The sequence below is a fragment of the Suncus etruscus genome, chromosome 6 (genome assembly GCF_024139225.1).
Source record: "Suncus etruscus isolate mSunEtr1 chromosome 6, mSunEtr1.pri.cur, whole genome shotgun sequence".
NCBI lineage: Eukaryota > Metazoa > Chordata > Mammalia > Eulipotyphla > Soricidae > Suncus > Suncus etruscus.
Genome location: NC_064853.1, coordinates 90,590,562 through 90,616,739, shown reverse-complemented (window position 1 = coordinate 90,616,739; position 26,178 = coordinate 90,590,562). Strand labels below are relative to the sequence as shown.

The 26,178-nt window shown below is 40.2% G+C and overlaps 1 protein-coding gene across 6 annotated transcripts in view; it reads right to left on the bottom strand.

The window, feature by feature from the left end:
- The window catches only part of FXR1 (FMR1 autosomal homolog 1), a 67,662-nt gene extending 43,356 nt beyond the window's left edge, over positions 1–24,306 (bottom strand). For all 6 annotated transcript variants that reach the window (XM_049775848.1, XM_049775849.1, XM_049775853.1 and 3 more), the window contains exons 1-3: positions 24,250–24,306; positions 2,761–2,813; positions 1,369–1,462 (exon numbers count right to left, since the gene is read on the bottom strand). In XM_049775848.1, the coding sequence (XP_049631805.1) occupies positions 1,369–1,462; positions 2,761–2,813; positions 24,250–24,300 (198 nt within the window). In that variant the 5' untranslated portion in view covers positions 24,301–24,306. The remainder of the gene's footprint in view (positions 1–1,368; positions 1,463–2,760; positions 2,814–24,249) is intronic.
- Between the last annotated feature and the right edge of the window lie 1,872 nt (positions 24,307–26,178).

The window sequence follows — 26,178 nt, the reverse complement described above, 5'->3', positions numbered from 1 at the left end:
ATTTCCCTACAACCACTCTACATAAACCAAACAGAAATTTGAAACTATCTCTTCAATACTATCAACTCCTTTAGAGAAATAATTAGTATATATGATCACCTTAGAGGAAAAATGAAAACTGAAATTTTCTATCTCTAACTAATCATTATGAATTTACTTCCAATCACAATTGGGGGGGGGGGGAACACACCCAGTGGCACTCAGGGGTTACTCTTGGCTCTTCGCTCAGAAATTGTTCTTGGCATGCTCGGAGGACCATACTGGATGCAGGGAATTGAATCTGGGTCTGTCCTGGGTTATCTGCATGCAAGGCAAGCAAATGCCCTACCACTGTACTATCACTGGAGCTACACGAAGTTATATAAGGTGTAGTTACAGTTTCAATTCCTGGTATGACAAAAATCAAAAATGTAATTGAAGACAAATATCCAAAAGGAGATTATAGGGGGAGAAGTGACTAAGATACAGAGAAAAAAAAAAATTCAATATTCCATCTTCCACTTAAAACTGAGGGATCAGAACAGAACATGGCTGAGAATTATACACAAAGTATAACAGCTTTATAATTGCTAGCCAATAGTTTTTTATTCTTTCCATTTTCTATTTCTACATTTCCCAGACATTTCTGGAATAATCAGCAAGACAGTATACTTATACTCAGTAAAATATGAAATGATATACTACATTAAGGGTCACTATAATTAAAAAAAGATCTACCAATTTTTAGAAAGATTGCAGGAATAAAACACAACCAATTTTAGAGCACTTACCAAAAAAGAAAAAAAAGAGCTAGCACCACACAGTTCTGTGTCATGTTCAACACAGGCCATTTAAATGTATTGCCTTAGAAACTCCATTTGGGACACAAATTTCCTTCTGTTCTCTTATTTCTCTCTCCCTCCCTCCCTTCCATATTCTCCTCTAAAAGAGTATTTATGCTTAATAAAATGTTTACATCAAAATAAAAAAATCTTCCTAAATTCTAAAATAAAATTATTTGGGTGTGGGAAGCTTGGGTCACACCTGGTAGTACTCAGGGGTTACTCCTGGCTCTGCACTCAGAAATTACTCCTGGCAAGCTTGGAGTCTATATGGGATGCAGGGGATCAACTTCAGGTCAAGCACGCGCAAGGCAAATACCCTACCTACTGTCCTATTGCTCCAGCCCCCCAAAAATAATTTTCGTTTCAGTTGTAAAGAAATGACCAAGGTAGACCTGAGACAAGAATTCCAGTTATGAATTCAAATTTTAAACATTACTACATAACACAACTAATGTTAATACCTACAGAAAGCAAATAAGTTAGATTTGCTAGATTTCCCCACAAAAATACATAGACATGTAGAAATAAACTTATAAATACCTACCTCTACTTCATCTCCTTCACTAATCTCTTTTTTAATATCAGGTGGTGGCGGTAATCTAACTTCATTAAATGGAACCTGGCGTTCTGGCTGCCAACTAAAAGGGAAAGAATTATACATTTTAAAATATAATAGTCTAGTCCCTTAATACAGAAGCTCAATTTGCTGAATGCTGTATATTTTCCAATTTACCTTTTAAAGAATACAACTTTCAATTATTTGCAGTAGTTATATAACATACCCGATGATTTCAATGAAGCTTATAATTAGCATTGTTAATAACTATGATATCCTCTAAATTACTTAATGCTAAGGAGATACATGTATCTACAAAAGAACTCACAGTATAAGCTAAATTCATGATGACTGGAAATGTCACATCTATATCACTGTCAAATATATGTTAAGATGATGGACTTATCTCTAACATTTACAACTATACAAGTTATAAATTCTAAATTACATTGAGTAGTTTACAAAAAGATTTGATTTTTTTTCACATGAAACCTTTTCTACAATTAAAGTACATTAATTGAAAATCTAGGAAAGCTTGTATATATATATCTTTATATATATATGTATGTATGTAGATATATATATATATATATATATATATGTATAAGCTATTCTAGTGTGGCATGATTTTTTTTGTATAAAAGCTAAACTGATAAAATTTCTTTCCTACACCTTCTAGGCACTATACCTCATAAAACGTTCCTATAACTTCCATCTACCGATACTAGGTGGGCAAAACACTGAAAAGTTGAGTTGCTTTCTTTTCACCATTACATCTAAGCAGCAGTGTTTCTGAACTTTTGAAATAAATAAATTACCTCAATACTTATGAGCTACCTCATAAAACAGCTCTGGAGGGAGCTAAAGTCAACTGGAATAGTTCTTTTCTGACCTTCCATCATATACTATTAACTTATAACCCTTCCTAACAAGCTCAGGTAATTTTTCACATTAGAAAAAAAAAATTTTTAAATCCCTTACAGTATAAAATTAATTTCAGGTTTTAGCAATATCAATAAAAGGCAATCTAATACTAATCCTACCAGAAGATATTTGGAAGGCCTACTTCAAGATGATTCTGACATTAACATTCTAGGTTTTTCAAGATCAAGCTTATTTTAATCTCATTTACTTAATTTCTACAAAAAACTTAACTGATTCATGTTCATAACATTTCAGCAAAGAAGGGTATTGAAAAAGTGATGAGTAAATTGTGGGGAGAAAAACAGATCAAGAGTTTTTTGAAAAACTATTATGTGGACTCAAAAGATGATCAACTTATCACTCCTACTGTTTCCAAGACACTATATTCATTGGCAGTAGAACATTCAACAGTTCAGCATCACCAAAAAAACTACTTACAAAAAAAAAATTACTTACTTGTTTTCAAAAACAACTGTGAGAGAGTCTTCATGAACATCTTTAATAAATCCCTACCAAAAAAAGAGAGTTTAAAGCACGTCAATATTAAATGTTTCATAAGCTTAAAAAAGCCTTATCAGAGATTTTTAAAAAGGCAGTATGAAAGATTAACACCAAAGTAGGCCAAACTGTATTTATGTGATGTATTAACACAGATGTTACTTATCCAGTTTTCAGAGTTATCACCTACCTCAATACTTAGGAAAAATAAATGTACAGGTTGAGAACATCATAGTTATTCCAAGTTCTAAAGTCAAAATATCAAGATTTATATTCCAAGCTTCGAGTATCGTAACTCACACAATCAAGAAAATCAAGGGGCTGGAGAGATAGCATGGAGGGTGTTTGTCTTGCATGCAGAAGGATATGGTTCGAATCCCAGCATCCCAAATGGTCCCCCGAGCCTGCCAGGAGCAATTTCTAACTGAGCACTGCCGAGTGTGACCCAAAAACCAAATACAAAAAAAAAAAAAAAAATCAAAGTGAAAAAATTCTATTACAATTAGTTATGTAGTCCAGTTTTGGTAAATTAACAGCATTTCAAATACTAACTGTACCACCAGTTTAATATTTTTCTTTCGAATGCTGTTTTGTTTTTAGACCACATCTGAATGTGCTCAGAGGTTACTGCTGGCTCTGCACTCAGGAATCGCTGATGGCACGCTTGAAAGACCATGTGGATACCAGGGGTCAACCTGAGTTGGCCATTTGAAAGGCAAATGCCCTCCCCTCTGGTTCAACTTAACATTTTTCATATCAGCTTCTTGTTCTAGGTTCAATCCCCCTAGCATTGTCAATCCTCTAAGCACCCTGGAGAGCAATACCCCCAAAGCCCCAAAACCAGCCAGACAGCTCAACTGAGTAATAGTAATAGCAACCAGAGTAATAGGACAGCAGGTAAGGTGCTTGCCTTGCACGTGGCTGATCTAGGACTGACACCTGCTTCCCATGGATCTGAGCCTGCTAGGAGTGATCCCTGGCAGAGAACCAGAGTAAACCTCCTGAGCACAGCTGGATGTGGCCCACCCCACAGCCCCCACTCCCAAAAAATACAGGAAAAAAACCTTGATACATGTCCAGGTTCAATCTCCACCACCAGGAGTAGCTCCTGAGCAGAGCCTGGAAAAGGCCCTGAACACTTCTGCGTGTGGCACAAAAACAAATAACGAGCGATCAATTCCTAACCTTTAATGTTTTAATTAGTTACTATAGTCTTTAATGCAGCTAAATAATTAAGATCTGACATATTCAAGAAAAGGAAAATGACCTGGATTTAAAAAAATAAAAATGCTCAAATGCTCCATTACAAACCACCAATTTACAAGGGTAAACTATCCTTGGTACATGTATAGCTGCAATTAACATTAAATTATTTTTATATTAGATTATCAAATAGAACTGCAAAGTTCCCCAACTTAGTCAAGTGCTTTTACATATTATGAAATATTAGGTAATTTGTGTATATTTCATTTGCAACATGGAAAAACCAATAGTGTACTATGCTATTAATACCATGCAATTGCTTAAAAAAATTCTTTGGAGGCCAGAGCAATAGCACAGCGGTAGGGCAGTTGCCTTGCATGCGGCAAACCTGGGACGGACCTGGGTTTGATTCCCAGCATCCCCAAGCCTGCCTGGATGGAGCAATTTCTGAGTGCAGAGTCAAAAGTAACCCATGATTGCTGCCAGCTGTGTCCCAAAAACAAACAAAAACAAATCTTTGGAATCAGGAATATCAAGTTGGTGGAGCACATGCTTTCTTTGTTGGAGTACCATATACAAAATTATATAGATAACACTACAGTCATATTTCAGCCCCCAGACACAGGAAAAAGAAACATTAACACATCAACATTACCACCCCCAAACTCTTCAGAAATAGTCTGTGGAAGAAAGTTTAACATTGAGTCTGAAAATAAACTATCATTTTATTTTCTTTAATATGTAAGATCACCAATTTTTATAATCTATAGATAATTTTATAATATAGTATCTACGAGCATCGTATTATTTTGTAATCTGATCGCAATCTCTCTCCAGAAGTCTAATTTGTATGCTATTGAACAATTTAATGTATTTATCCTAACACAAGGGCTACAAATCAATATAAATTTCTCAGTATAATAACTTCTTTCTACTGCCTTGAAATCCTTTCTTCTCTAAGCTAAAAATTAAAAGCTGCCATCCCAGTCTAAGCTTTGATTATCTGACCACACTATATAAAAGAAGACTTCCTGGCCAGTTTCTTTATTTCTGGTAGTTCATTCCCACAGTTATTTCCAGACATATTTGTCAGCATTTTCATAGTTTTTGAGCAGAACTTTACTTAACACTTCCCATTTTAAGAAATACTTCAGAATGAAAATTCCAAAGTTTATGAATAAATGCATCTTGCTCTAAGATATTAATAATAATGGGGCTTGAGAAATAGCATGCAGAAGGACGGTAGTTCGAATCCCAGCATCTCATATGGTTCCCCGAGCCAGGAGCGATTTCTGAGCATAGAGCTAGGAGGAACCCCTGAGCGCTGCCAGGTGTGACCCAAAAACCAAAAAAAAAAAGATATTAGTATTATTTTCAACTTTAACATAGTTTCTCAAAGTATGTTCCATTATGGCTTATAAATTCAGAGTTCAAATTTAGAAATCCTACTCGATTATAATTTCCTTTTTTCTAGTTAAAAATCAATGTCTGGGGTCAAAGATATAGTACAGGACTTTGAAAGTCAAACCTCCCTGCCCACCAGCCAGCATTGTACCCCAGACCTGACCAAAATGCATCCTAAAGCTCAACAGCCCAGATGCTAAGATCCTGAGGACATCACAGAGAAGAGATCCCACCCAACTTTTTAAAAATAACTTATATTCAGACTTACACCTCTTCCACCTCCATCCCAACTTCGCATTCCTTACAAACTAAAAAAAAAAGTTTCGACACCTTTTTGAAAAGTTTTTTGGACACACTCGGCTGTACACAGGAGCTATTCCTGATTGCTTAGGAGTAGCCTCCTATGCTTGGGGGGACTTGGAAAGATGGCTGCAGAATGCAAGGAAAGCAGCTTGACTCCGATGCTATCTCTTCTGAGACACCTGGTCTTAAACTAATATCCTTTAGGCATTAAATCAAATTAAGAAGTTCGACCCTTTGTGGGGTATTGGAGTTTTTTTACTTAAAATAGAATAGCAGTAATAAAAATCAAACATAAGTATTTAGGAGCTCAGCAGAACTCAAGGAACCAAGGTTTCTTTTAGATTTTGGCTCACAGCCCATTGCTCAATCCAACAGTGTTCCACTTGGTGATGTTAAAAATGAGGAAAACCTGCAGACAGGAGGCATGCAGTATAAGGATCTCAGAGTACAGCACATGTACTCTACCACTTGCCATCTTAAAATGGATTTGAACTATAGTGCTAAAATGCAGTGGACAATGGCTTTACTAAACATATTCTAATCCCTAAACTCTAAATTATAGGGACAGTATTCATCTAATGGCCAGATAACTATAAATTTGTATCTGATACAGAACAAAATTTAAAAAAATTTTTTTTAAAAAACTAACACTGCATACCCTCTACTTTACCAGAATGATGTTATTCTTCATGTATCCAAGAATAAAGGCAAGGGTTAGTTGACCAAAATTTTTGGTCAGAGTCACCAATAACAACACTCACTTTTGCTTTAAATTCTAGGGAAGGAGGGGATCTTTATTCATAACAATCCTCATTACATTAGTCCAGTGCTTCTCAATTATTTTCTATCATGTCCCCCAAGAAGAAGAAAACATTTTTGCGCCCCCCTGCACGACTGTAAATAGTATCTTTATTTTAAAAAAAACTTTAACCTGCAAAACAAAAATATATAAAATAATTTGAGCTGATTTTTTAATCACAGGTGACGTCTGGATTAATGGCTACAATGAGCACATTTTGCAATGCATAGTTTTTTGAAGCGGGGTTTGAAGCAGGACACAGCGACTCTCAGCTCCAGAGACATAAACATGGGACTTAGCTTGTTATGACAGTATTTGCCAGAGTCAAACGCGCTCCCTTTTGCGAAGCCTCGTGCACGCCCCCCCCCCCACGGGGTGCACCCTACTAATTGAGAAACACTGCATTAGTCTAACCTGTGGTGATTTTTGTGTCCCTTTTTTCACATTCCTTATTAAATATTAAGCCTTAAAATTAGGGCAGAGTAGTAGTACTACAGCAGGTAGTGTGCTTGCCTTACATGAATGTGGTCAGCCCGGGTTTGAAAACTGGCACCCCATATGGTTCCCTGAGCTCCACCAGGAGTGATCCTGAGCAAAGAGCCAGGAGTAAATCCTGAACTGGATATAAACCTTGCCTCAATCAATCAATCAAACTAGGGGATTGTACAGTACATAAAGCATTTGCTTTGCATGTAGCCAATCCGAGTTCAATCGCCAACACCTATGGTCCCAGAAGCAACCCCAGGAATGATTCCTGAATAAACTCTTAATGCTGGGTGGAGGGGAAAGAGGAAAGGATAGAGGGAGAGGGGGAAGAAAAGGGGGGAGAGAGAGAAACTTATTTTAAAACTATAATGAGGACCAAAGAAGATATAGTACAGGTATCAAGGTGCATGCCATGCAAGCAGATGAGCACAATTAGATTTATGGCCTCCGGGTACGATCTCTGTTCTTCTCAAGTCCCTTAATACCTCCAGTATGGCTCAAAACAGAACAGAACAAAACAAAACAAAAAAGAGAAGAGAAGACCTTGTATCAAAACAGGCAGATTCCAAGATAGGCATAAATCATTCAGGAAATCTTAAATGGAAGAACATATTTGAGTTGGGGGGAAGTGGGAGAACATATTTGAGTTGGGGGGGGGGGCACATCTAGAGGTGCTCAGGGTTTAACTCTGGCAGTCTCAGAGGACTCTATGGAGTGCTAAGTATCAAACTTGGGACAGCAAGAAAATGCCCTACCTGCTTTACTGGTGTGTTCCAGCACCAGAATGAAATATATTTAATGGTATTAAGACATTTCAGGGAGGAGCCAGAGAAATAGCATGGAGGTAAGGTGTTTGCCTTGCATGCAGAAGGATGGTAGTTCAAATCCCAGCATCCCTTATTGTCCCCCGAGCCTGCTAGGAGCAATTTCTGAGAGTAGAGCCAGGAATAACCCCTGAGCGCTGCCAAGTGTGACCCAAAAACCAAAAAAAAAAAAAAAGACATTTGAGAGGCTGGAGCGATGGCGCAGCAGTAGGGTGTTTACCTTGCACGTGGCTGACCCAGGACAGACTTTGGTTAGACCCCTGGCGTCCCAAATGGTCCCCCAAGCCAGGAGCAATTTTTGGGCGCACAGAAGGAATAACCTCTGAGTGTCATTGGATGTGGCTCAAAATTAAAAAAAAAAAAAAAACATTTGAATGTTATTGAAGAAAACGAACATGGGTATTTTCACCAACAGCAAGTTAAAACTTTTTAAAATTAATAGACTCCAAAAGGAAGCTTGAACCAAAAATTGGAATAAGTCAGTTTGCTTTTTACCAAAAAACAAATCCGTGGACCAGAGAGCTTGTTAACAGGCAAGAGCCAAAGACTCAGGTTCAATTTCCAGCACTGCAGTGTCTCATAAGTACTACTATGAGCATACCTGAAGCACAGAACCAGTTACAGCCTCAAAACAACAAAAATACCCAAACCCCAAAAGCATGAAAAGTCCGATAAACTTATAATACCTAAGAGCTAAAGTACCACATATACTTGAGTATAAGCCAACCTGAGTATAAGCCAACCCGAGTATAAGCCAACCCCCCCTAAATTTACCCTAGAAGCTAGGAAAACTTAGTGACTCGAGTATAAGTCGAGTTAGAAAATGCAGCAACCACTGGTAAATTTCAAAAATAAAAATATATGCCCAAAAAAATTACAATAATTGAGGAATCAGTAGGTTAAATGTTATTTAATTATTGCTAAAGAAAAATTGTCAACTAGCAACAAACACTTTAAAACCTTAAATAAAGTGCAGAAAACCATTGTTTAACAGGTAATCAAGCTGAATCACAAAGGTAAAAATTCTTCAAACCTGTCATCATCATCATCTGTATGCCCAAACAGAGCTTCAACTGTATCTGATGTGAGGGTATCAACATAGACATTGTCATCATCACTGAGTTCGCAGATATCATCATCACTGCTGTCGGTCTCATTCAAAGTGCAGAATATTGTGGGTTTTCAGTGGCATACAGTTCAGTTCAGCCACCTACCTCTTCAGCTCAGCTGAGACTCATGGACTGAACTGAAACCCCGCCCCTTCCAAAGATACTCACTGAATCAAATAACCTGTCTAAGCTGAGTTCAGTTTTTTTGGCATAAATAAAAGTCGGCTTATATTTGAGTATAGAAGGCAATAGGTAAAAGGATATCATATTCGAAAGAAAAGGGGGAAAAACATAAAATAGAAGCCAATTTCCAATGCTAATTTCTCAGGTAAATTCATAAAATCAAACTGAATGAGTTGATAACTGGATACACACACACACACACACACACACACACACACACACACACACGGGGTAAGCAATACAAAGAAAGTTAAAATTTTAACATACAAATCTATGTACAGTGATACTGTCATTTCCTTTGACTTGTAAATTTTTCTCCACGTTATAGAGCCTAGTTACGAAAGGTCCTGGAGAATTTGAAGTAGCAGCATAAATGGACTATGGAAAGAGCAAAGTGCAAAGGATAGCTATTTAATGCCCACTTTTAAAGTTATAAAACAATACACCAGAAAAATAGGTTTCTCAACTAGTCATGGGTGGAGGAAATCAGGTTAAGCAAAAAGAAAATATGAGTGCATTTCAGGAATTGAAAGCTGAGCTTATAGTTCTTAAAATGGAAAAAAAAATTACTATGGGAAAGTCACCTACTCAAGATAAAATTTCAAATGCAACTTATAATAGAATCCTTCTAATGACTAATCTCAAGAGGTCAAGCAGATGTAACTCTCAGGGCTGAAAACCGAGGTCCTCTTTGGAGGGGTCAAGACAAGTTCCTGTACAGCCAAAGCCCAAGGACCTATACCCACACTCCACAACCTCCAAAACGTAAATGGCACAGCTTCAAGGCTAATCTAGAAAAGACAACCTTCAGGGTTAATCTAGAAATGACAACCTCCAAAGAATTTTTCCGGTTCTACAGCCACTGGGCCAGGCTGCTTGACACCTTCAAATTTCACAATACTGACCAAGCAATAAAAGCATAGCAAATCAGGTCGGTGAATAGCATGGAAGTCCACTAAGCTCATTAAGTGAAAACAATTATACAGAAGTCACAAACAGTTCAGTAAAACCTCATCGTTTTAACACCGTTGTAAGGTATGATTTTCACAAATTTTCCTTTACTAAACTTAATCAAACAAAAATAACTAGTACTTCCATCTACCATTTTTTGGTAACAAGCAAAATAAATATTTTGTGCCTGTTAAGGCAGGCTTCAGGAGGTGAGAGGCCAGGGATAATGGTGGCAGGAAGGTCACACTGGTAGTGGGAATTGGTGTTGGAACATAGAAAATAAAACAAAACTGTACTACAAATTACTCTGTAGGCCAGGAAGTCTAGTGAAAGGGGGGAGGGAGTACCCTAGGGGCCAGAAAGATACAGTATGTAAACACCTGCCTTGCAAACAGTCAAGTTAAGGTTCAATCCCTGGCAACCATATGGTTCCTTGAGCACTGCCAAATGACTTATAGAGTAGCCTTAAAAAATTAAAAGGGGGGGGGGGGGCGACGGCGAGGTGGCGCTAGAGGTAAAGGTGTCTGTCTGCCTTGCAAGCGCTAGCCAAGAGTAACCCCTTGAGCATCAAACGGGTGTGGCCAAAAAACCAAAAAAAAAAAAAAGAAAAGAAAAAAAGGGCCAGAAAAATAGCATGGAGGTAAGGCGTTTTTGCCTTGCATGCAGAAAGACAGTGGTTTGAATCCCCAGCATCCCATATGGTCCCCCAAGCCTGCCAGGAGTGATTTCTGAGCGTAGAGCCAGGAGTAAGCCCTGACTGCAGCTGGGTGTGACCCAAAAACCAAAAAAAAAAAAAAAAAGAGTAGTCTAAAAGAAGAAACTTTCCAGATCCCTGTTTTAAACAAAGTGAAGTTAAAACCATACACATCTACTGTGAATTTTCCATTCAGAAGGCATAAATCAGTAACAATCTTATGTCTGGAGCTCTTTTCATTAAATCATTATCAAATCATAGGGTTTTTTGTTTGCTATCACATTTTTTCTGGTTTGGAGGCCATGGCCAGCAATGCTCAAGAGTTTACTCCTGGCTCTGTGTTCAGGAATAAAACCTGGTCAAATACGCACTCAACAAGCACCTTAACTCCTGTACTATCTCTCCAGTCCCTACTTCAGTTTCTAAGACTAAAGGACTAGAACATTAGCCTGGTATTGATTTGAGCAAAACTCTTTCTTAAAGTCTACTGATGAAAACTTCTAAAACAAAATAAATTAGATCATTAGATCTAATTAGAAATTAGATCACAAAAAGACAGCCTTAAGCAAAAAAAAAATGTAGATAATTCAAAGGACTGGAGTGCATGCTTTCAATGTGGGAGACAGGTTTCGATCATTCCATCGACACACTGCCTTAAGAATCCAACCAGAAAAACAGAAACCCATGCACGTGTGGCCCCAAAACCAAAATGATCAAGTAATTTAATTAAATATCAGTTGGAGGTCTTGCTTGGGCTGTGACTTAGAAATCAAGAAATGCAATGGGGCCGGAGAGATATCATGGAGGTAGTAAGTTGCCTTGCATGCAGAAGGACGGTGGTTAGAATCCCGGCATCCCATATGGTCCTCTGAGCCTGCCAGGAGTGATTTTTAAGCGTAAATCCAGGAGTAACCTCTGAGAGCTGACTGTGCGACTCCATAAACAAACAAACAAAAAAAAATCTTGAAACGCATTAGCTACTTTTGAGAGCATCTGCATTAATCTAGCACAGAAGTCTAGAAAAACTCATCTCTGAGAAGTGACTCAAAAATCCATTTATGACCTACTGCACATTAAATTTATGTTTCTCATAAAAGGGAAAGTAGCTTTAAAAAGCAATCAGCAAACTATCAGAAACCAGTTTAAATATTCAGTTCACAAAACTTTAGAACTACCAAGTCTAATGCCAGACAACAGACTGAACATCATTTAAATATGAGGCAATGTTGGAATCCCAGAACATATCTCCTGGTACCAATCAAGAAGTAGCCCAAGTACCACTGCATTTCGAAGCCTCACCACCTGAAAGAAAAGTCTGTCTAAATACTCTGTATTTAAACTTTAACTTGAAAGTTTAAAATTCTTGTTAGGAGTGTACTATGAATAGTTTGAGGAAAAGGTCAACAAGAAAAACAATTAAGATTAGGTTTTACAGCTCCTCAAGTGTAAAAACTAAGAATCACAGGAACAAAACTGCTGGTTCACATTTATTTTCTCTTTTCTGGGGGATAGTGCTCTGTGCTCAGAAATCACTCCTGGCAAGCTCAGAGACCATATGGGAGGTTGAGGATCGAATCCACATCTGCTCCGTGAAAAGCAAACATGCTATCACTGTGGTATCATCACACAGGTCACATTTATTCTTAAGTCAGTGCTTCTCAATTATTTTCTGTCATGCCCCCCTAGGAAGAAAACATTTTTCACACCCCACGTGACTGTATCTTTATTTAAAAAACTTTAACCTGCAAAACAAAAATATATAAAATTTGAGCTGATTTTTTAATCAGAGGTGATGCCTGGATTAAAGGCTACAATGAGCACATTTTGCAATGCATAGCTTTTCGAAGCGGGGTTTGAAGCAAGACACAGCAACCCTCAGCTTCAGACACACAGAAATATAAACATGGGGCTTAGCTTGTTATGACAGTATTTGCCGAGGTCAAACGCACCCCCCCTTTACAGAGCCTCGCAGCCCCCTGGGGGGCACGCCCCACTATTTGAGAAGCACTGTCTTTAGCAAAGAAAATGGAGTTCTCACACATTATTCACTCATATCCGATGCATTCTAGCTCTAGTACTTAAAATTTTCCTTTTAAAAATTTCTCTGGTTCTATAACATTAAACTTTAAATTTTTTTCCCTTTTATCTGGCACAAGACCCAAAAGTAACTGCCTTTGTGAGCCTTTTCCCAAGAGTGAAAACATTTAGTTGCCAGCAGCCTGAGTTCAATCCCTGGTAGAGCATAGCACCCCTTTATCCCTAGCACTGCCAAGTACAGCTCCAAAATAAAACAAAAGCTACGACTGATAATATTGTATTTCTAAAAGAAAAATGATTAAAGCCTACATAAATTAGCATCACTGGGCTCATATATTAGGTACAGCTTTCCTCAGAAAGGGCTGAGATTCCTCCCCCCTCCAATTACATCAGTTAAAGTTCAGTGCTGTAGATTAACTGGGAAAACAAAACGAAGTGGGGGGAAAGTTGACTGCATAATTGACACAATCTTCACCTAAAACTTTTTTCAAAATCTGCCATAATGTTAAAGAGAATAACTGTCATTATTTGACAAATTATCAGTTAAGTTACTGGTTCAGACTGATCCCAATCAATTTCCCCAGCCCAACATTTCAAACAATTTAGCAGCTCTGAAATCAGGCTACATTTTACAACTGATGTATGTTAAACTTAAATACATCTACTATGAGCCTTATGATTCATATGACAGTCAGGATATAAATGTCTCAAACATGGTTTGATTGCCAATTTTAACACTTAACTGCAACCTCTGTCATTTCCCTCAGCAAACCATGAAGGATCATTTTAGGAAGGATTGAGGTTTCTTACCAGAAGGTTGTTCTGTTGACACCTTCTGATAAAAATCAAGAAAGCACCATTATCAAAACTTGCTGAATGGTGAAAATTCTTGGAAGAAAATCCTGAAGGAGATTTTAAAAGAAGAGCTCTTTTAAGGTGTGCTTGCACCATCCATGCTCTCCATGGCAGGGAGAATGATAATGTAAGTTGAAACAATTTAAATATGAAGATGTTTTAAGCAACTTATTTATTGTGACTAACTTTCCAGATCTATGTAAAAGTTACTTATTCTCTGGATTCAAACCCAACTTTAACTACATCTACATCTTCAACAACTTACTTTTATATATCAAATCAATGGATCAATTGTTAGAATGAGCTACTGCCCTGTGCTTTAGCATCAAATTGTGTTGCAATTTATTTAACAAGATTTAAAGAAAGAAAACCAAATAAACCAAACAGTATTTCCTTTTTAGGATTCTAAAAATTACAACACAATCATTTTGTGCAATAACTTACTCTCCATACATTTCTCAAAAAGTGTTAGTCATTTGGCCTACTGACCCTTTTCAGGAGGAAAAACATTCAGCACCTCTAAAATGTACCTTGAGAGTAAAAAGTGGTCCCAATTTGTACCCCAAAACTAATACCCCCAAAACCTTAAGCACTGCTCAGGGGAATTATCAACAACTGATCCTGACTCTACTAGTTATGTACCATCCTTGGAAAAGTTAAAGATCAGTGTTTAGAGGCCAGGGATGCAGCTCAATGTGAAGTGTACAAGAAAAGTGTTTATCTTATGATTTAAATGAGAAAGTCTAGTAAAGTATTTTCCAGCGTATAAGACGACTTTTGAAACAAACAAAAAAAATCAACCAAAAATCGGGGGTCGGGGGTCGTCTTATACGCTGAGTATATCCCGAAAAATGTTTCAATATGCAGCTAAACAAAAATTGTCTGAATATTGCCACAAAAAGAATTTTCCAACTAGATCCTGCACCAATGACTGCAAGGCTGCTCGGACTGCCTCTCTAACTCAGCCAATCCAAGCAGGCTTTTTATGCATGCAAATTAGACAATGTTCTGGACCCGAATATACACTGTAAAAAGCCTGCTCCAACTGGCCAGAGTCAGAGAGGAAGTCTATTACAGTATAACCTTTGAACCTCTGCTTGTGATTGGCTCACTGTGGTACATACAGTTGCAGCACAGGAACGTTCTGCCTGATACAGCGAATATAGGCCTAAACCTATTTTTAACTGCAAAATTAGGGGGTCGTCTTATACGCTGGCAAATACGGTAAGTCCAAAAATACCCCTGACTTTTAGGGACTTCAGATCCAGGTGATTTTTTTTAGCAACTTATGAGAAATCTTTTCAAAAGATGCAAACGAAAAACAGTTAAAGCTTTTTCAATAAAGCATTCTTAAGGACTCAAACGTTACTTCAGAAGTAGTTACTCCACTGCTCAAAAGTACTAAAGTAGGGCCCGGAGAGATAGCACAGCGGCGTTTGCCTTGCAAACAGCCGATCCAGGACCAAAGGTGGTTGGTTCGAATCCCAGTGCCCCATATGGTCCCCGTGCCTGCCAGGAGCTATTTCTGAGCAGGCAGCCAGGAATAACCCCTGAGCATCGCCAGGTGTGGCCTAAAAACCAAAAAAAAAAAAAAAGTACTAAAGTAAATCTTCCTACAGTTTTCACATTATGTACCTTAAAGAATAAGAAACATTTTGTTTACTTATTTAATACAGAAAAAAATGAGAGAGAAAAAATAAAGACTCCTAAAGATACTGTTCAAGTGATGCCATGGCTAAAAGTGATTCACTAGTTACTACACAGAATGTAGTAACCAGGGCAGAATATTGTCCCCATGGAACTCTTTAGTCTTCCCGAAGCATCTCAAACAGTTTTAGTTTGGGGGTCATATATGCTGGTGCTCAAGACCATTTGTTACTGGGTAGACAGGGCATACAGCATGAAAAACATGTGAATTAGTCCTCTGATTTATCTCCCACCATACAATTCTCAGTATGCTCTAGGTCCTATCAAGTCTAAATGGAAATGAATTCTTCTGCAAGCTAAACAAACCATTCCAATCCATTTCAAGCCTAGAAGTGAAGGAAATTTTCCCTTCAGGATTACCCAAACATGCCCACTACCCTCACCCCTCAAATAAATGTTTTTAAAAAGATCTTGTAATAAAAAACACTATAATAAAACAAGGGACTTACTATATACAATCTAGGGACACTGATATAGTACAAAGGTATGTATGGTAAGGCACTTGCCTTGCATGCGGTTAAACTCCAATACCATGCCCTGCACACATCATATAGGGTTCCTAGAGTGCAGCAGGGTGTGGTCACACACCCCTAAAAAGGGAAAAAGGCAATGAGAACTGTCAAGATTTCATAGGAATATTTATAACGATGTTCATAAATATAAATAGCAGAAGTCGCTTGGGCTAATTCCACCAGTTTGATACCCAACAATTCTTGAAACGTAATGCCTTATTGGATCCAAATGGCACCCACAAGTATTATGACTTTCCTATTACAAAGAAGTTCTCTGTGGTTCTATGCAGAGTACTAAGATAATATCTCAACCAGCACCAACACCTAACAAATTATATCTCAATCAACATCAATACATAATGCCTAATAAGCTCGTTTTAGAATTAAGATCAAAATCTAGTTTTTGTGTATTCCACTACACATCCTCTCAAAGAGTATCCCAAACCTGAGAATCTACTATTCATTTGCTCTTTCAATACTTACAAAGATACAAGTCAAAGATACAAGTCACTTGGTCCCTCCAAGCCAGGGGTGATTTCTGAGCACATAACCAGGAGTAAGACCTGAGCAAACAGGTATGCCCCCCCAAAAAAAACAATGGGTGTGGGCCCCCCAAAAAAATCGAAAAATAGGGTCAAAGAGATAGCACAGAGGTAGAGCATTTGCCTTGTATGCAGCAGATTTGAACAGAAAGTGGTTCAAATCCTGGCATCCCATATGGTCCTCTGTTGCCTGCCAGGAGCAACTTCTGAGCAGAGCCAGGAGTAACCCATGAGTGCCACTTGGTGTAACGCCCCCCCCCCAAAAAAGAGCAAAACAAAGGAAAAAAAAAGACTTAAAAATAACTTAAAAAACGAAAAAAGGAAAAGGTTAACAGAAACAACATTTTACTATGATTAATCCAAGACAAGAAAAGCAGGGAGACAGGAACCTGATGAGATTCCTGATTTGAAGAAATCTTGATGGGAAAAAGTACGTTCCTTTGCCACCAGTAAGCATATATTCTATCTTTTTTTCCCGTGGGAAAACCTCTCTCATCCTTCAAAAACACCTAAGCAAAAATTGCTGCAGCTACAGAAGAAGGGCACTGCACTTGCCTTGCATGTGGGACCCTAATAGGTCCCCAACACCATCAAAAACAAAAGTGCTACTGCTAAAGTACAGTCTATTAATGAAAGCTTATCACTTTTAATTTACCATGGTTTGCAGCCTATTTGTTTATTTATTTATTGGTTTGGGGGCCACATCCAGTAATGCTCAGGAGTTATTCCTGGCTATGCATTCAGGTATCGATCCTGGCTTGGGGGACCATATGGGATGCCGGGGAATGGAACCGCCATTGGTCTTAGGTCAGCCATGTGCAAGGCAAATGCCCTACCGCTGAGCCACCACTTCAGCCCTGATTTGCAGCCTTTTGAATGTAAGGACAAATAAACTGTGGAGAAACAAACAGTGTAAGTGAAAATACACAGTCATATTAGCGAAACAATATACATTGCTTAATTTTGCTTACTCCAGCTAGTCTTTATGAAGATCTGGTCTTAGAAAATAGACCCATCACAATTTCTTATTTATTACCTAAACATCTGTCCAAAATCTTATTAATTATAAAGCTTTTTGGTACTCAGAAAATACTAAGTGATAGGGCCACGATGAGACCACTGAAATCTAGAGCACTACGCTCTACAAACAGGAGGCCCAAGTTCATCACTCAACACCACAGGTTCCAAGAACACCAATCACCACCAAGAGCAACACCCACCCCCACAAGCACAGCAGCCTTTGCATACAGGAGTGCATTTGCTTACACACACATAACCAAAACAAATGAAAAACCTTAAAAGATGAGCAAGTGAAAAGATAGCTCAAAGGACTGCTGCACATGCTTGGCATGCCAGAGACCCAGGTTCACATTTCATGACACTGTATGCTCCCTCCCCACAATCATTTTTAAATGTGACACTCCAGCACTAAGCTGATAGATAGTAGCCCTTAAGCACCACTGGGTGTGGTCCAAACAAAATTTTTAAAGATGGCAAGAACCCAGCTAAGAAGTGTGGGGAATGTGTGTGAGCATCAAAAGATCCTCAATGAGCACTGCACCACCATAATGCACATATGCACAACTGAAAAGTGCAAGCTCCAACAAGTACAACCTGACACAGGACACTTCTCTTATCCCCCCACATACCCAGCAAGCACAACCGTTGTGTGATCTCTCTGTATCGCCAACACACACCAAAAAAAAAAAAAAAAGAGGAAAAAGAAAGCACAGGCCTTAGAACTAGCTAGTACAATTAGTATTCAATCATAAAATGAATACAATCTTCCTACTTACTACCAAAATAAAAAAATAGAATAAACCGAGTTCAGGGCTTGAGGATGTGACTAAGAAGATAGAATGACTTTTCACTTATAAGGCCTGAGGTTCAATTGTCTGAGATCTTGTTAGCAAGATAAAGCAGTGGCTGAAAACTCTTTTCTTTTTTTAATTTAATCAATGGTGTTGACTTAAAACAAAAGCTCAGTACAAATAAAGATATTTAAAAAAATATTTGTAATCAAGGTGTTTAAATAAAGATATTAAAAAAAAAAAGCTCAGTACAGGTCTTCTTTACAAGACTCTCATGCTGAGCTCATGTGTGATGCCCTAGAATTAACACTCATTCTGAGCTTGAGTAGTAATATAGTAATAGAGAGGTTAGGGTGTCTGCCTTGTATGAGGCCAACCTAGGTTGGATCCCCAGCATCCCATATGGTGGTCACTGCCAGAAATAATTCCTGAGTGCCAAGCCAAGAGTAACCCCTGAACACCACCCAGGTGTGAATACCCCCCCAAAAAAACGAAAACCAAAATAAAAAAAATCAATAAATCAGTAAGAGAGAATTAAATCTCATTCAGCTGGAATGTCATCTTGGGACACATTCCTTAATCATTATCAGTTTCCTAATAGATAAAATGTAAATAAAAAAAACCTCATGGAGAGAACAACTCCTGAGAAAACAGAATCAGGAGATGCATGCAGAAGTTTATAGGGTGTCTATAAGTGATAATAACACTGTAGTTTCTTAACTGGTAGCATAAATAACTTTAAAAAAAAACTGCATTAAGATTATAATATGGCAAAGTGAATGAATTTAAAACCAAGCCATTGACAACTTATCTCTAAATAACTAATATTATTTTGCCTTTGTTTTCACTTTTGTAGTATAAAACAAAAACAGATTTAAAATTAAAGTACCATAATACACTAGCAACTACCAAGACAATGTTAGTAAGTGAGAGAAGTAAAAGACCTGTTTAGTATACAAGCAAGGGGTTTGGGAGTAGAGAGATGGGGACACTGGTGGTGGGAATGTTGCACTGGTGAAAGCTGTTCTTTTTGTGACTGAAACCTAACTATAGTCATGTTTCTAATCACGGTGTTTAGATAAAGATATTATAATAAATTAAAAGTACTTAAGTTTGATTTTTTAATTGAATGACCTTTTGTTAAGTCCTAGTTCATACACTTTCATTTAAACCTCATTTTAAAATAATAGAACTACGGTAGTAATTATCTTTAATAGCTAAGACTTTTTAACAGTGACCCTAGTATTAAGGCCATCATCTTCTCAATTGCTCATTTCTGCGATTATTCTAGAGTTTCCTGAACACAACGGTTGCATGCTCCACCAAGAGTCAACCCAGAACAGTGACAGGTGTGTGCCAAAAACAAGATCTCTGTTGTATGTACTAACTTTGAGAGGCTAGTACAGGTTCAGAACAGAACTTCTTCGCTGTAACTTCACAGATGATCTGTGATAATAAACCTACTACATAATTAAACTACTCTCAATTTCCTTTTAAGAACTAAAGAAAAAAATTAATATTCTGTAGTATTTCAGTGATCTTAAAAAATCACGTTTCCTTGGAACACCATGTAAACTTTCCTCAATCAGTTGTTTATCACCTCTTACCAACCACCCTTTTCCCTTCTATTGGCCCCCAATTGTGGTCTCTGCTCCCCAGTTGAGAAATGATGCACTACATAACCTAGAAATTGAGTGAATTACTTCCAACTTCTAATTAAAAGTTCAGTATATATACCCACAACTATGTGAACTGCAAAACTTAACATCAGGTTAAAAATAATTTAATTATCTCAGGTACAGGGTTTTCATATCCTTGATTGACTACAGGTTACTAGAAATGTTTTGGGTTTTCTAAACTTTTTCTTATTTTGTTATTTTGATTTGTTTTACAATTAAACTGTAAAATGCTGGGACTGGAGAGCGAGCACAGCGGTAAGGCGTTTGCCTTGCATGTATAGGTTGGTGGTTCTAATCCCGGCATCCCATATGGTCTCCTGAGCCTGCCAGGAGTGATTTCTAAGCACAGTCAGGAGTAATCCCTGAGCACTGGCAGGAGTGACACCCCCCACCCCCAAAAAAAAAAAAAAAACTGTAAAATGCTCATCCCCTTAAGGACATCTAAAAAAGCATCGTGGGTCTGAAAATAAATCTAAAGTTGAGTATTTCAACTCTGCATGAAGGAAGAAAGGTTTATCCCAGGTACCACTGGTCTCCTAAGCACTAAATCAGAAATAAACCAGAATAATCTAAAAAAAGGGGGTGGACGGACAAAGAAAGGACCACAATATAAATTAAGATCAAAGACCAGAAGGTAGACAGACTTACAAAAGCAAAATTTTACATAAAACTACATTCTTTTACCAAATGTTTATTAACAAATCCTATTCTTTTCCATCCACATGTATTTACTGAACAGAAATTATGCCACTATCTTTTTTTGGTTAAATGATGCAAAACTACATATTTAGCAAATTGTCTAATACTTTTAAATCCTAATTTTAAGTCAAATCTTCATTGATTCCAATTACTTTCTAAACAAAATCATTTTTCCAATAGAAATGCTAATCAAGAGCTACAGAACATCAGGTAACTTGATATATAATCCAACTACTAATACAAACTCCAAGACTGAAATCCTTCAATAGCAATAAATACCTGCAGTCAAATATGTGCCTATGGATACAGGAGGAAAGGGAAACGAGGAGGAAATCAGAATCACCTGTTTATTACAACCCTATCACCAGAAGAAAAAATGTTAACTTCTTTTATCTCAAGGCAACTTCTTCCCCTGGTATTTTCAAAGATTTCTCATTGATCATAAATTAGCTGTTTTTTATTTCTTAAAATCAAGTTTCTGCTAAACCAAATCAAAGTGGCCCTGTCTGGTATTCAATGGTCCTCAAATTACGGCCCGCGGGCCACATATAGTATTTATTTCCATTTTGTTTCTTCACTTCTAAATAAGATATATGCAGTGTGCATAAACATTTGTTCATAATTTTTGTTTTTATTATAATCTGGCCATCCAACAGTCTGAAGGACAGTGAACTGGCCCCCTGTTTAAAAAGTTTGAGGACCCCTGTTAGATGCAGGACATTCAAGAGAATGCTTAACTATTTGTCAGGACAGAAAAGTTTCTGGGAATTAGGAGTAAGATGTGGTATAAAGGAAATCTGGGGGGATGGTGTAGACAGAGTAGATTACCAACTGTTAACAAATTCCTACATTTTTGTACCCTAAAAAGATTATTTTGCTATATGCAAATGACCTTTAAAATTCAAGTAGATTAAAATAATAAATTGCTAATACAGGAAGCCAAATATTTTCCAAGTGGACAGCTAAAAAAAAAAAATAATAATAATGGAGTTCGAGAGAGCACCAAGTTCTGGGTATATGGTGTCCATGAAGAAGGCACATGATGGGTTTGCTGGGAAAATTGCTGGGACGGGACCCAGTCCTATGTATAGCAAAAATACTGAAATAGATATTGAAGACAATTAAGACTACTTCCAACCCTCTTATTTTACATAAAGTAGGAGGAAGATTTATTCAGAAGACCACTGATAAGTATTGAGTTGAGGTACAGACCAAGAATTACCACTTTAACTTCAAATCCAGGGCTCTTCCTACTTCATTCTCAAGTTTTTAGCTCTCTGTAGACCAGTTTCTATAAAAAGCATTCCAGCAGACGCTAAAATTCCAAACTTTCAGGTGCAGTTATTCTAGCAGACAAATGAGGCTAGGGTCCTTCCCTATGCTCAATACAGATAGAAATTTGTTTGCTAGGTAAAAATAAATAGTAAAATCAAAATTGAAATAAAATCAGGGAGCAGATGAGTACGACTAGAAAATCAATACTTCCAGAGATCCAAAAATGAGCAACATCTTTTTGCTCCTTATTGTGGGCTGAACCACTATGAGAAACCAAAAGCTAAACAACCTTTACAAAAACTGTGAAATGATCTTAAACAAACCTCTAAAAGGTGAGAGAGAATTAAGGCATCCACGACAAATCACGCATACTTGGGTAAAATAACATTCCCTTTTAAAAAGATTCCTGTCACCAAATAATCCTGCTTTTCAATTATCAATGGGGGAAAATGGGTTATCTCCATTATACACGAACTAGTGAGAATTTTAACTTTTCTGAGGAAGGGGGCATGGATGGAAAACAACCAACCATGCTGTGCAAAAGTACAGTGGCCGTCGCCCCCCAGGAGGACTGAAAAACAGTAACTGAAGTCAGTAAAACAGTCAAACTTCACTTGGGTCCTCGACATCCCACTGTAAGCCTCAACTTCCCCTGGAAACTTGCCACTCTGGTATTAAAAGACTTTTACCATGAGGCGGCTTCTCCTCCTTCCTTGTCTGACTACCTTAGAAGAATGTAAACTGAGACAGGGGTTTGGAGATCTGAGTCGCCCCCCAGTCGCCCCAATAGTCATGGGACAGTCAAGAGCACCTCCACCAAGAGTTCAAGACCAGGCTTGAGAGAAGAAAATGACGATCACAAAAATAAGTCCCCTGGGGGTGGGGGGGAGGGACGACAAAAGGGTACGCTGGAATGAAACCCAACGCCATCACCGTCTGTCTGCCGAGCCGCACTACTCCTGTACGAGGACAAGGCCCTCCATTAAAAATAGCCGAGCACTCTCAAGCATTCGAGAAGCTAGCTTAGCGAGGCTGACTGACAGACAACAGCTGGGGGAAGCCTCCGGAGTGATGATCTCCCAACATCCTGACACACTGTGGGAGAAAAGGAGGGATATTGTCGCGGCAAAACCAAAACTACTCTGAAGGACTCCGTTTTCATTGTGGGGGGACACCCCGCTGTGCACACATATACATACATACACACACACACACACACACACACACACACACACACACACACACACACACACCCCTCCCCTCCTCTGTCTGGAACATTCCTCCATTCCCAATTGCTGCTCTTCCAAGGCTCACCCCCCTCCTGTAGCAAACAAGCAAAACAAAAAAAAAGCCTCGTGCAGACGAGAAGGGGGGACCCCACCTTCCTCCTGCAACACACTGGGGGGTGTGGGGGAACTGCTGGAAAGCAACTAGTCCTCTCCCCCAACACCACCTGTCCTGCAGAACACACTTCACATGTTTTTAAAAAGCCTTTTCTTTCCAAAGCTTCCAGGAGGCGCCCCTCTTTTTTTTCTTTCTTTCTTCCGTAGGAGATTAGGGGCTGAAAAAAAAAAGAAAGAAAGAAAAAGCGCCGGCCCATTTCCCAGGCCGCAACAACAACAATAAAAAAAAAATTGAAATTCCACTCGCCACCTTTCAAGGGTTTTTTTTGTTTGTTTGTTTGGGGTTGGGGAGTTTTGGGTTTTTTTTTTTAATTAATTCCCACCCCTCTTCCCATCCCAGTCTTCGCTTTGGGGATCCGAACCCGCCACCCGGCCCCCCCACACTTGCTCCCGGCCCTTCCCTCGCAGACAAAACTCAAGTTTAGGAGAGCCCCCAGCCCCCCCCCCAAGCTCGCACACAAAAGGTGAATTCCTGAGGCGCCGCCAAGCGCGCCCAAGCGGCCCTGGGAGCTGCTCTCGGCGGTGGGCGGGGGAGCGGCGGCCACGCGAGGGGCCCCCCAGGACCCTCGCCCCGGCACCCCCACTCCCGCCGAGCGCTCGCTCGCTCGGCTCGGCTCCGCTCGGGCCTGCCCGGGGCGCTCCCCCACCCGCCCCAGCCCAGCCCAGCCCAGCCCGGCCGGGGACGCCGCTTCGCCCCGGGGGCCCGACGCGCCCCGGCCCCTTGCGCGGGGTCCGCGCCCCGCCGGCTCCAGTCCCAACTAACGGAGCCCGGGCGGCCGAGACCGTTAAACCGCGGGGGAGGAGGCCGAGAAGCCAGGGGCCGGCCGGCCCGGCCTGCGCCCGGAGCCCGAGGCGCCCTCTCCACGCCCCACGCCCCGCACGTCCCGAGGGGGCGCCGAACCGGCTCCCGAATCGGGCCCCCCTCGGCGGGGCCCCGCCAGCCCCGGCCCGGCCAGCCCCGGGGCTCGTACCTTGTAGAAAGCCCCGTTGGAGCCACGAACCTCCACCGTCAGCTCCGCCATGTTGGAACCGCAAAGGCCGCCGGGAAGGGATTCTAGAAACTTTCCAAGCCCAGGCGCCGAGGGGCGGGGCCAGGCGGGCGGGGCGGGGCCAGGCGGGCGGGGCGTCTGGGGAAGAGGCGGGCACTGGCTGGGCTTGTCCCCGCCCACTCCCGCGTCCCACGCCCCGAGCCCGCGGGGGGGCTCTCGCGTCGCTACGCTGCGCGGCCCCGATTCTTCTCCCCCCCCCCCCCCGCCCACCCCGCCCGGAGGCTCGGAGCTTCCGGCACGGCGCTCGCCGCAAGCTCCGCCCACCGCCCCGAAGCTCGTTTCCCCCCCACACCCCCACCCCGACACAATCGCCCCACATTTCGGACCCGCCCCTACGTCCCCGCCCCCCAGTGTCTGTCCGCTGGCTGGCTACTAAGCTCCGGACACCCCGTGCCTGCCCCCCCCATTTCAATTTTTTGTTTGTTTGTTTTTTGGGGGGGTCACACCCAGCGGGACTCAGGGGTTACTCCTGGCTCTGCTCAGAAATCACTCCTGGCAGGCTCGGGAGACCCTATGGGATGCTGAGATCCGAACCTGCATGCAACGCAAACGCCCCACCTCCATGCTAGCTCTCTGGCCCCAAGCCCTACCCCCCCCCCCCCCATTTCTGCATTCCTCTGCTCTGCGGGTATCCTGCCCTTGTGCTGCTCCAGCAGCTGCTGATTTTTCCCCCACCCCACCCCCCGGAGCAGTTCCTCTCCACGGTCAGCACCCATCGCCCCCCAAGGGTAGAGCCACTTTGGGGGATCCCTTTGCCCACTTGCACACTGTTTTCAAGATTGGCGCGTGTCTAATGAAGGTAGAGACGTGTGTGCTCCAAGTTCTGGCGCTTCTAGGTGGAGTGTTTGTTTTTTAATGCGTTCTCTTAAGTTCCACACTTCCAAGGTTTCTCCAATTTACACCCCCCCCCCCCGAGCCTTCAACCCACCTGTTACCCATTTAAGCCTTGTCAGATCAAACTAAATCTTTTTTGTCCATTTTAATTGTCTTCAGGGCTTGCCAGCTGTAGGAGAGTTAAGGTTAATTTAAGACCTATTGTTTAAAGAAGTGAGGGAAACTTTCGTGAGGCAAGAGACTAGGTTTTTTTTTTTCCCTTGCAAATGCTTGGGGGAGTTCCTCCTAGACAAAATGATCTTTCATGCTTTTTCTTCCAAACTCTACTCCAATGCAGTAAACATTATCAGGAAGCTAGTTTGGATTAAGAAATGATACTAACTAACCCTTTTTTCCAAAGCACAGCCATCAGAAATAAGGGTCCTGTACCTGTTGATAGAAAAACTGTACACAAAATTGGGTAGGAAGAGATTTGGGATTTGTTTGTTTGACAGGGATTTGCTCTTCTCAAAGAAATAAGAATGGATCAACCTTTCTGAGAACAGTCCTATAAAAATGTAAGGAGACTGAAGGCTAGTACAGAGAGAGGAGGCATTTTCCTTGCACTTGGCTAGCCCAGGCATCCCATATGGTCCCTCCAGTGGTGGAGAGCCACAAGTAATCCCTGAGAACTGCTTAGTGTGGCCTAAAAACCAACCAAACAAACAAACAAAAATTATGTAAGATTTGATGAGCACTTCTACACCTCCAAAGTTTCAGGCAGGAAATGGGTCTCTCATTTAACCTGTGGTGTGGTATTCCCAGAATGACTTGACCAAGACACAAAGCATGGCAGAGCCAAGCATTCAATCATCAGGGCCCTATAAAAGCTGAATTTCTTGAGGGGTTGCCTCGGAGGACTCCTGAGTACTACTTGGAAGACACTTATGCTAAAGGAAAATGAAATGGTGTCTGAAAAGGTGCTCCATATTGTATTGCTGTGTACTCGATAGATTTAAATGTGGAAAATATTAGCAA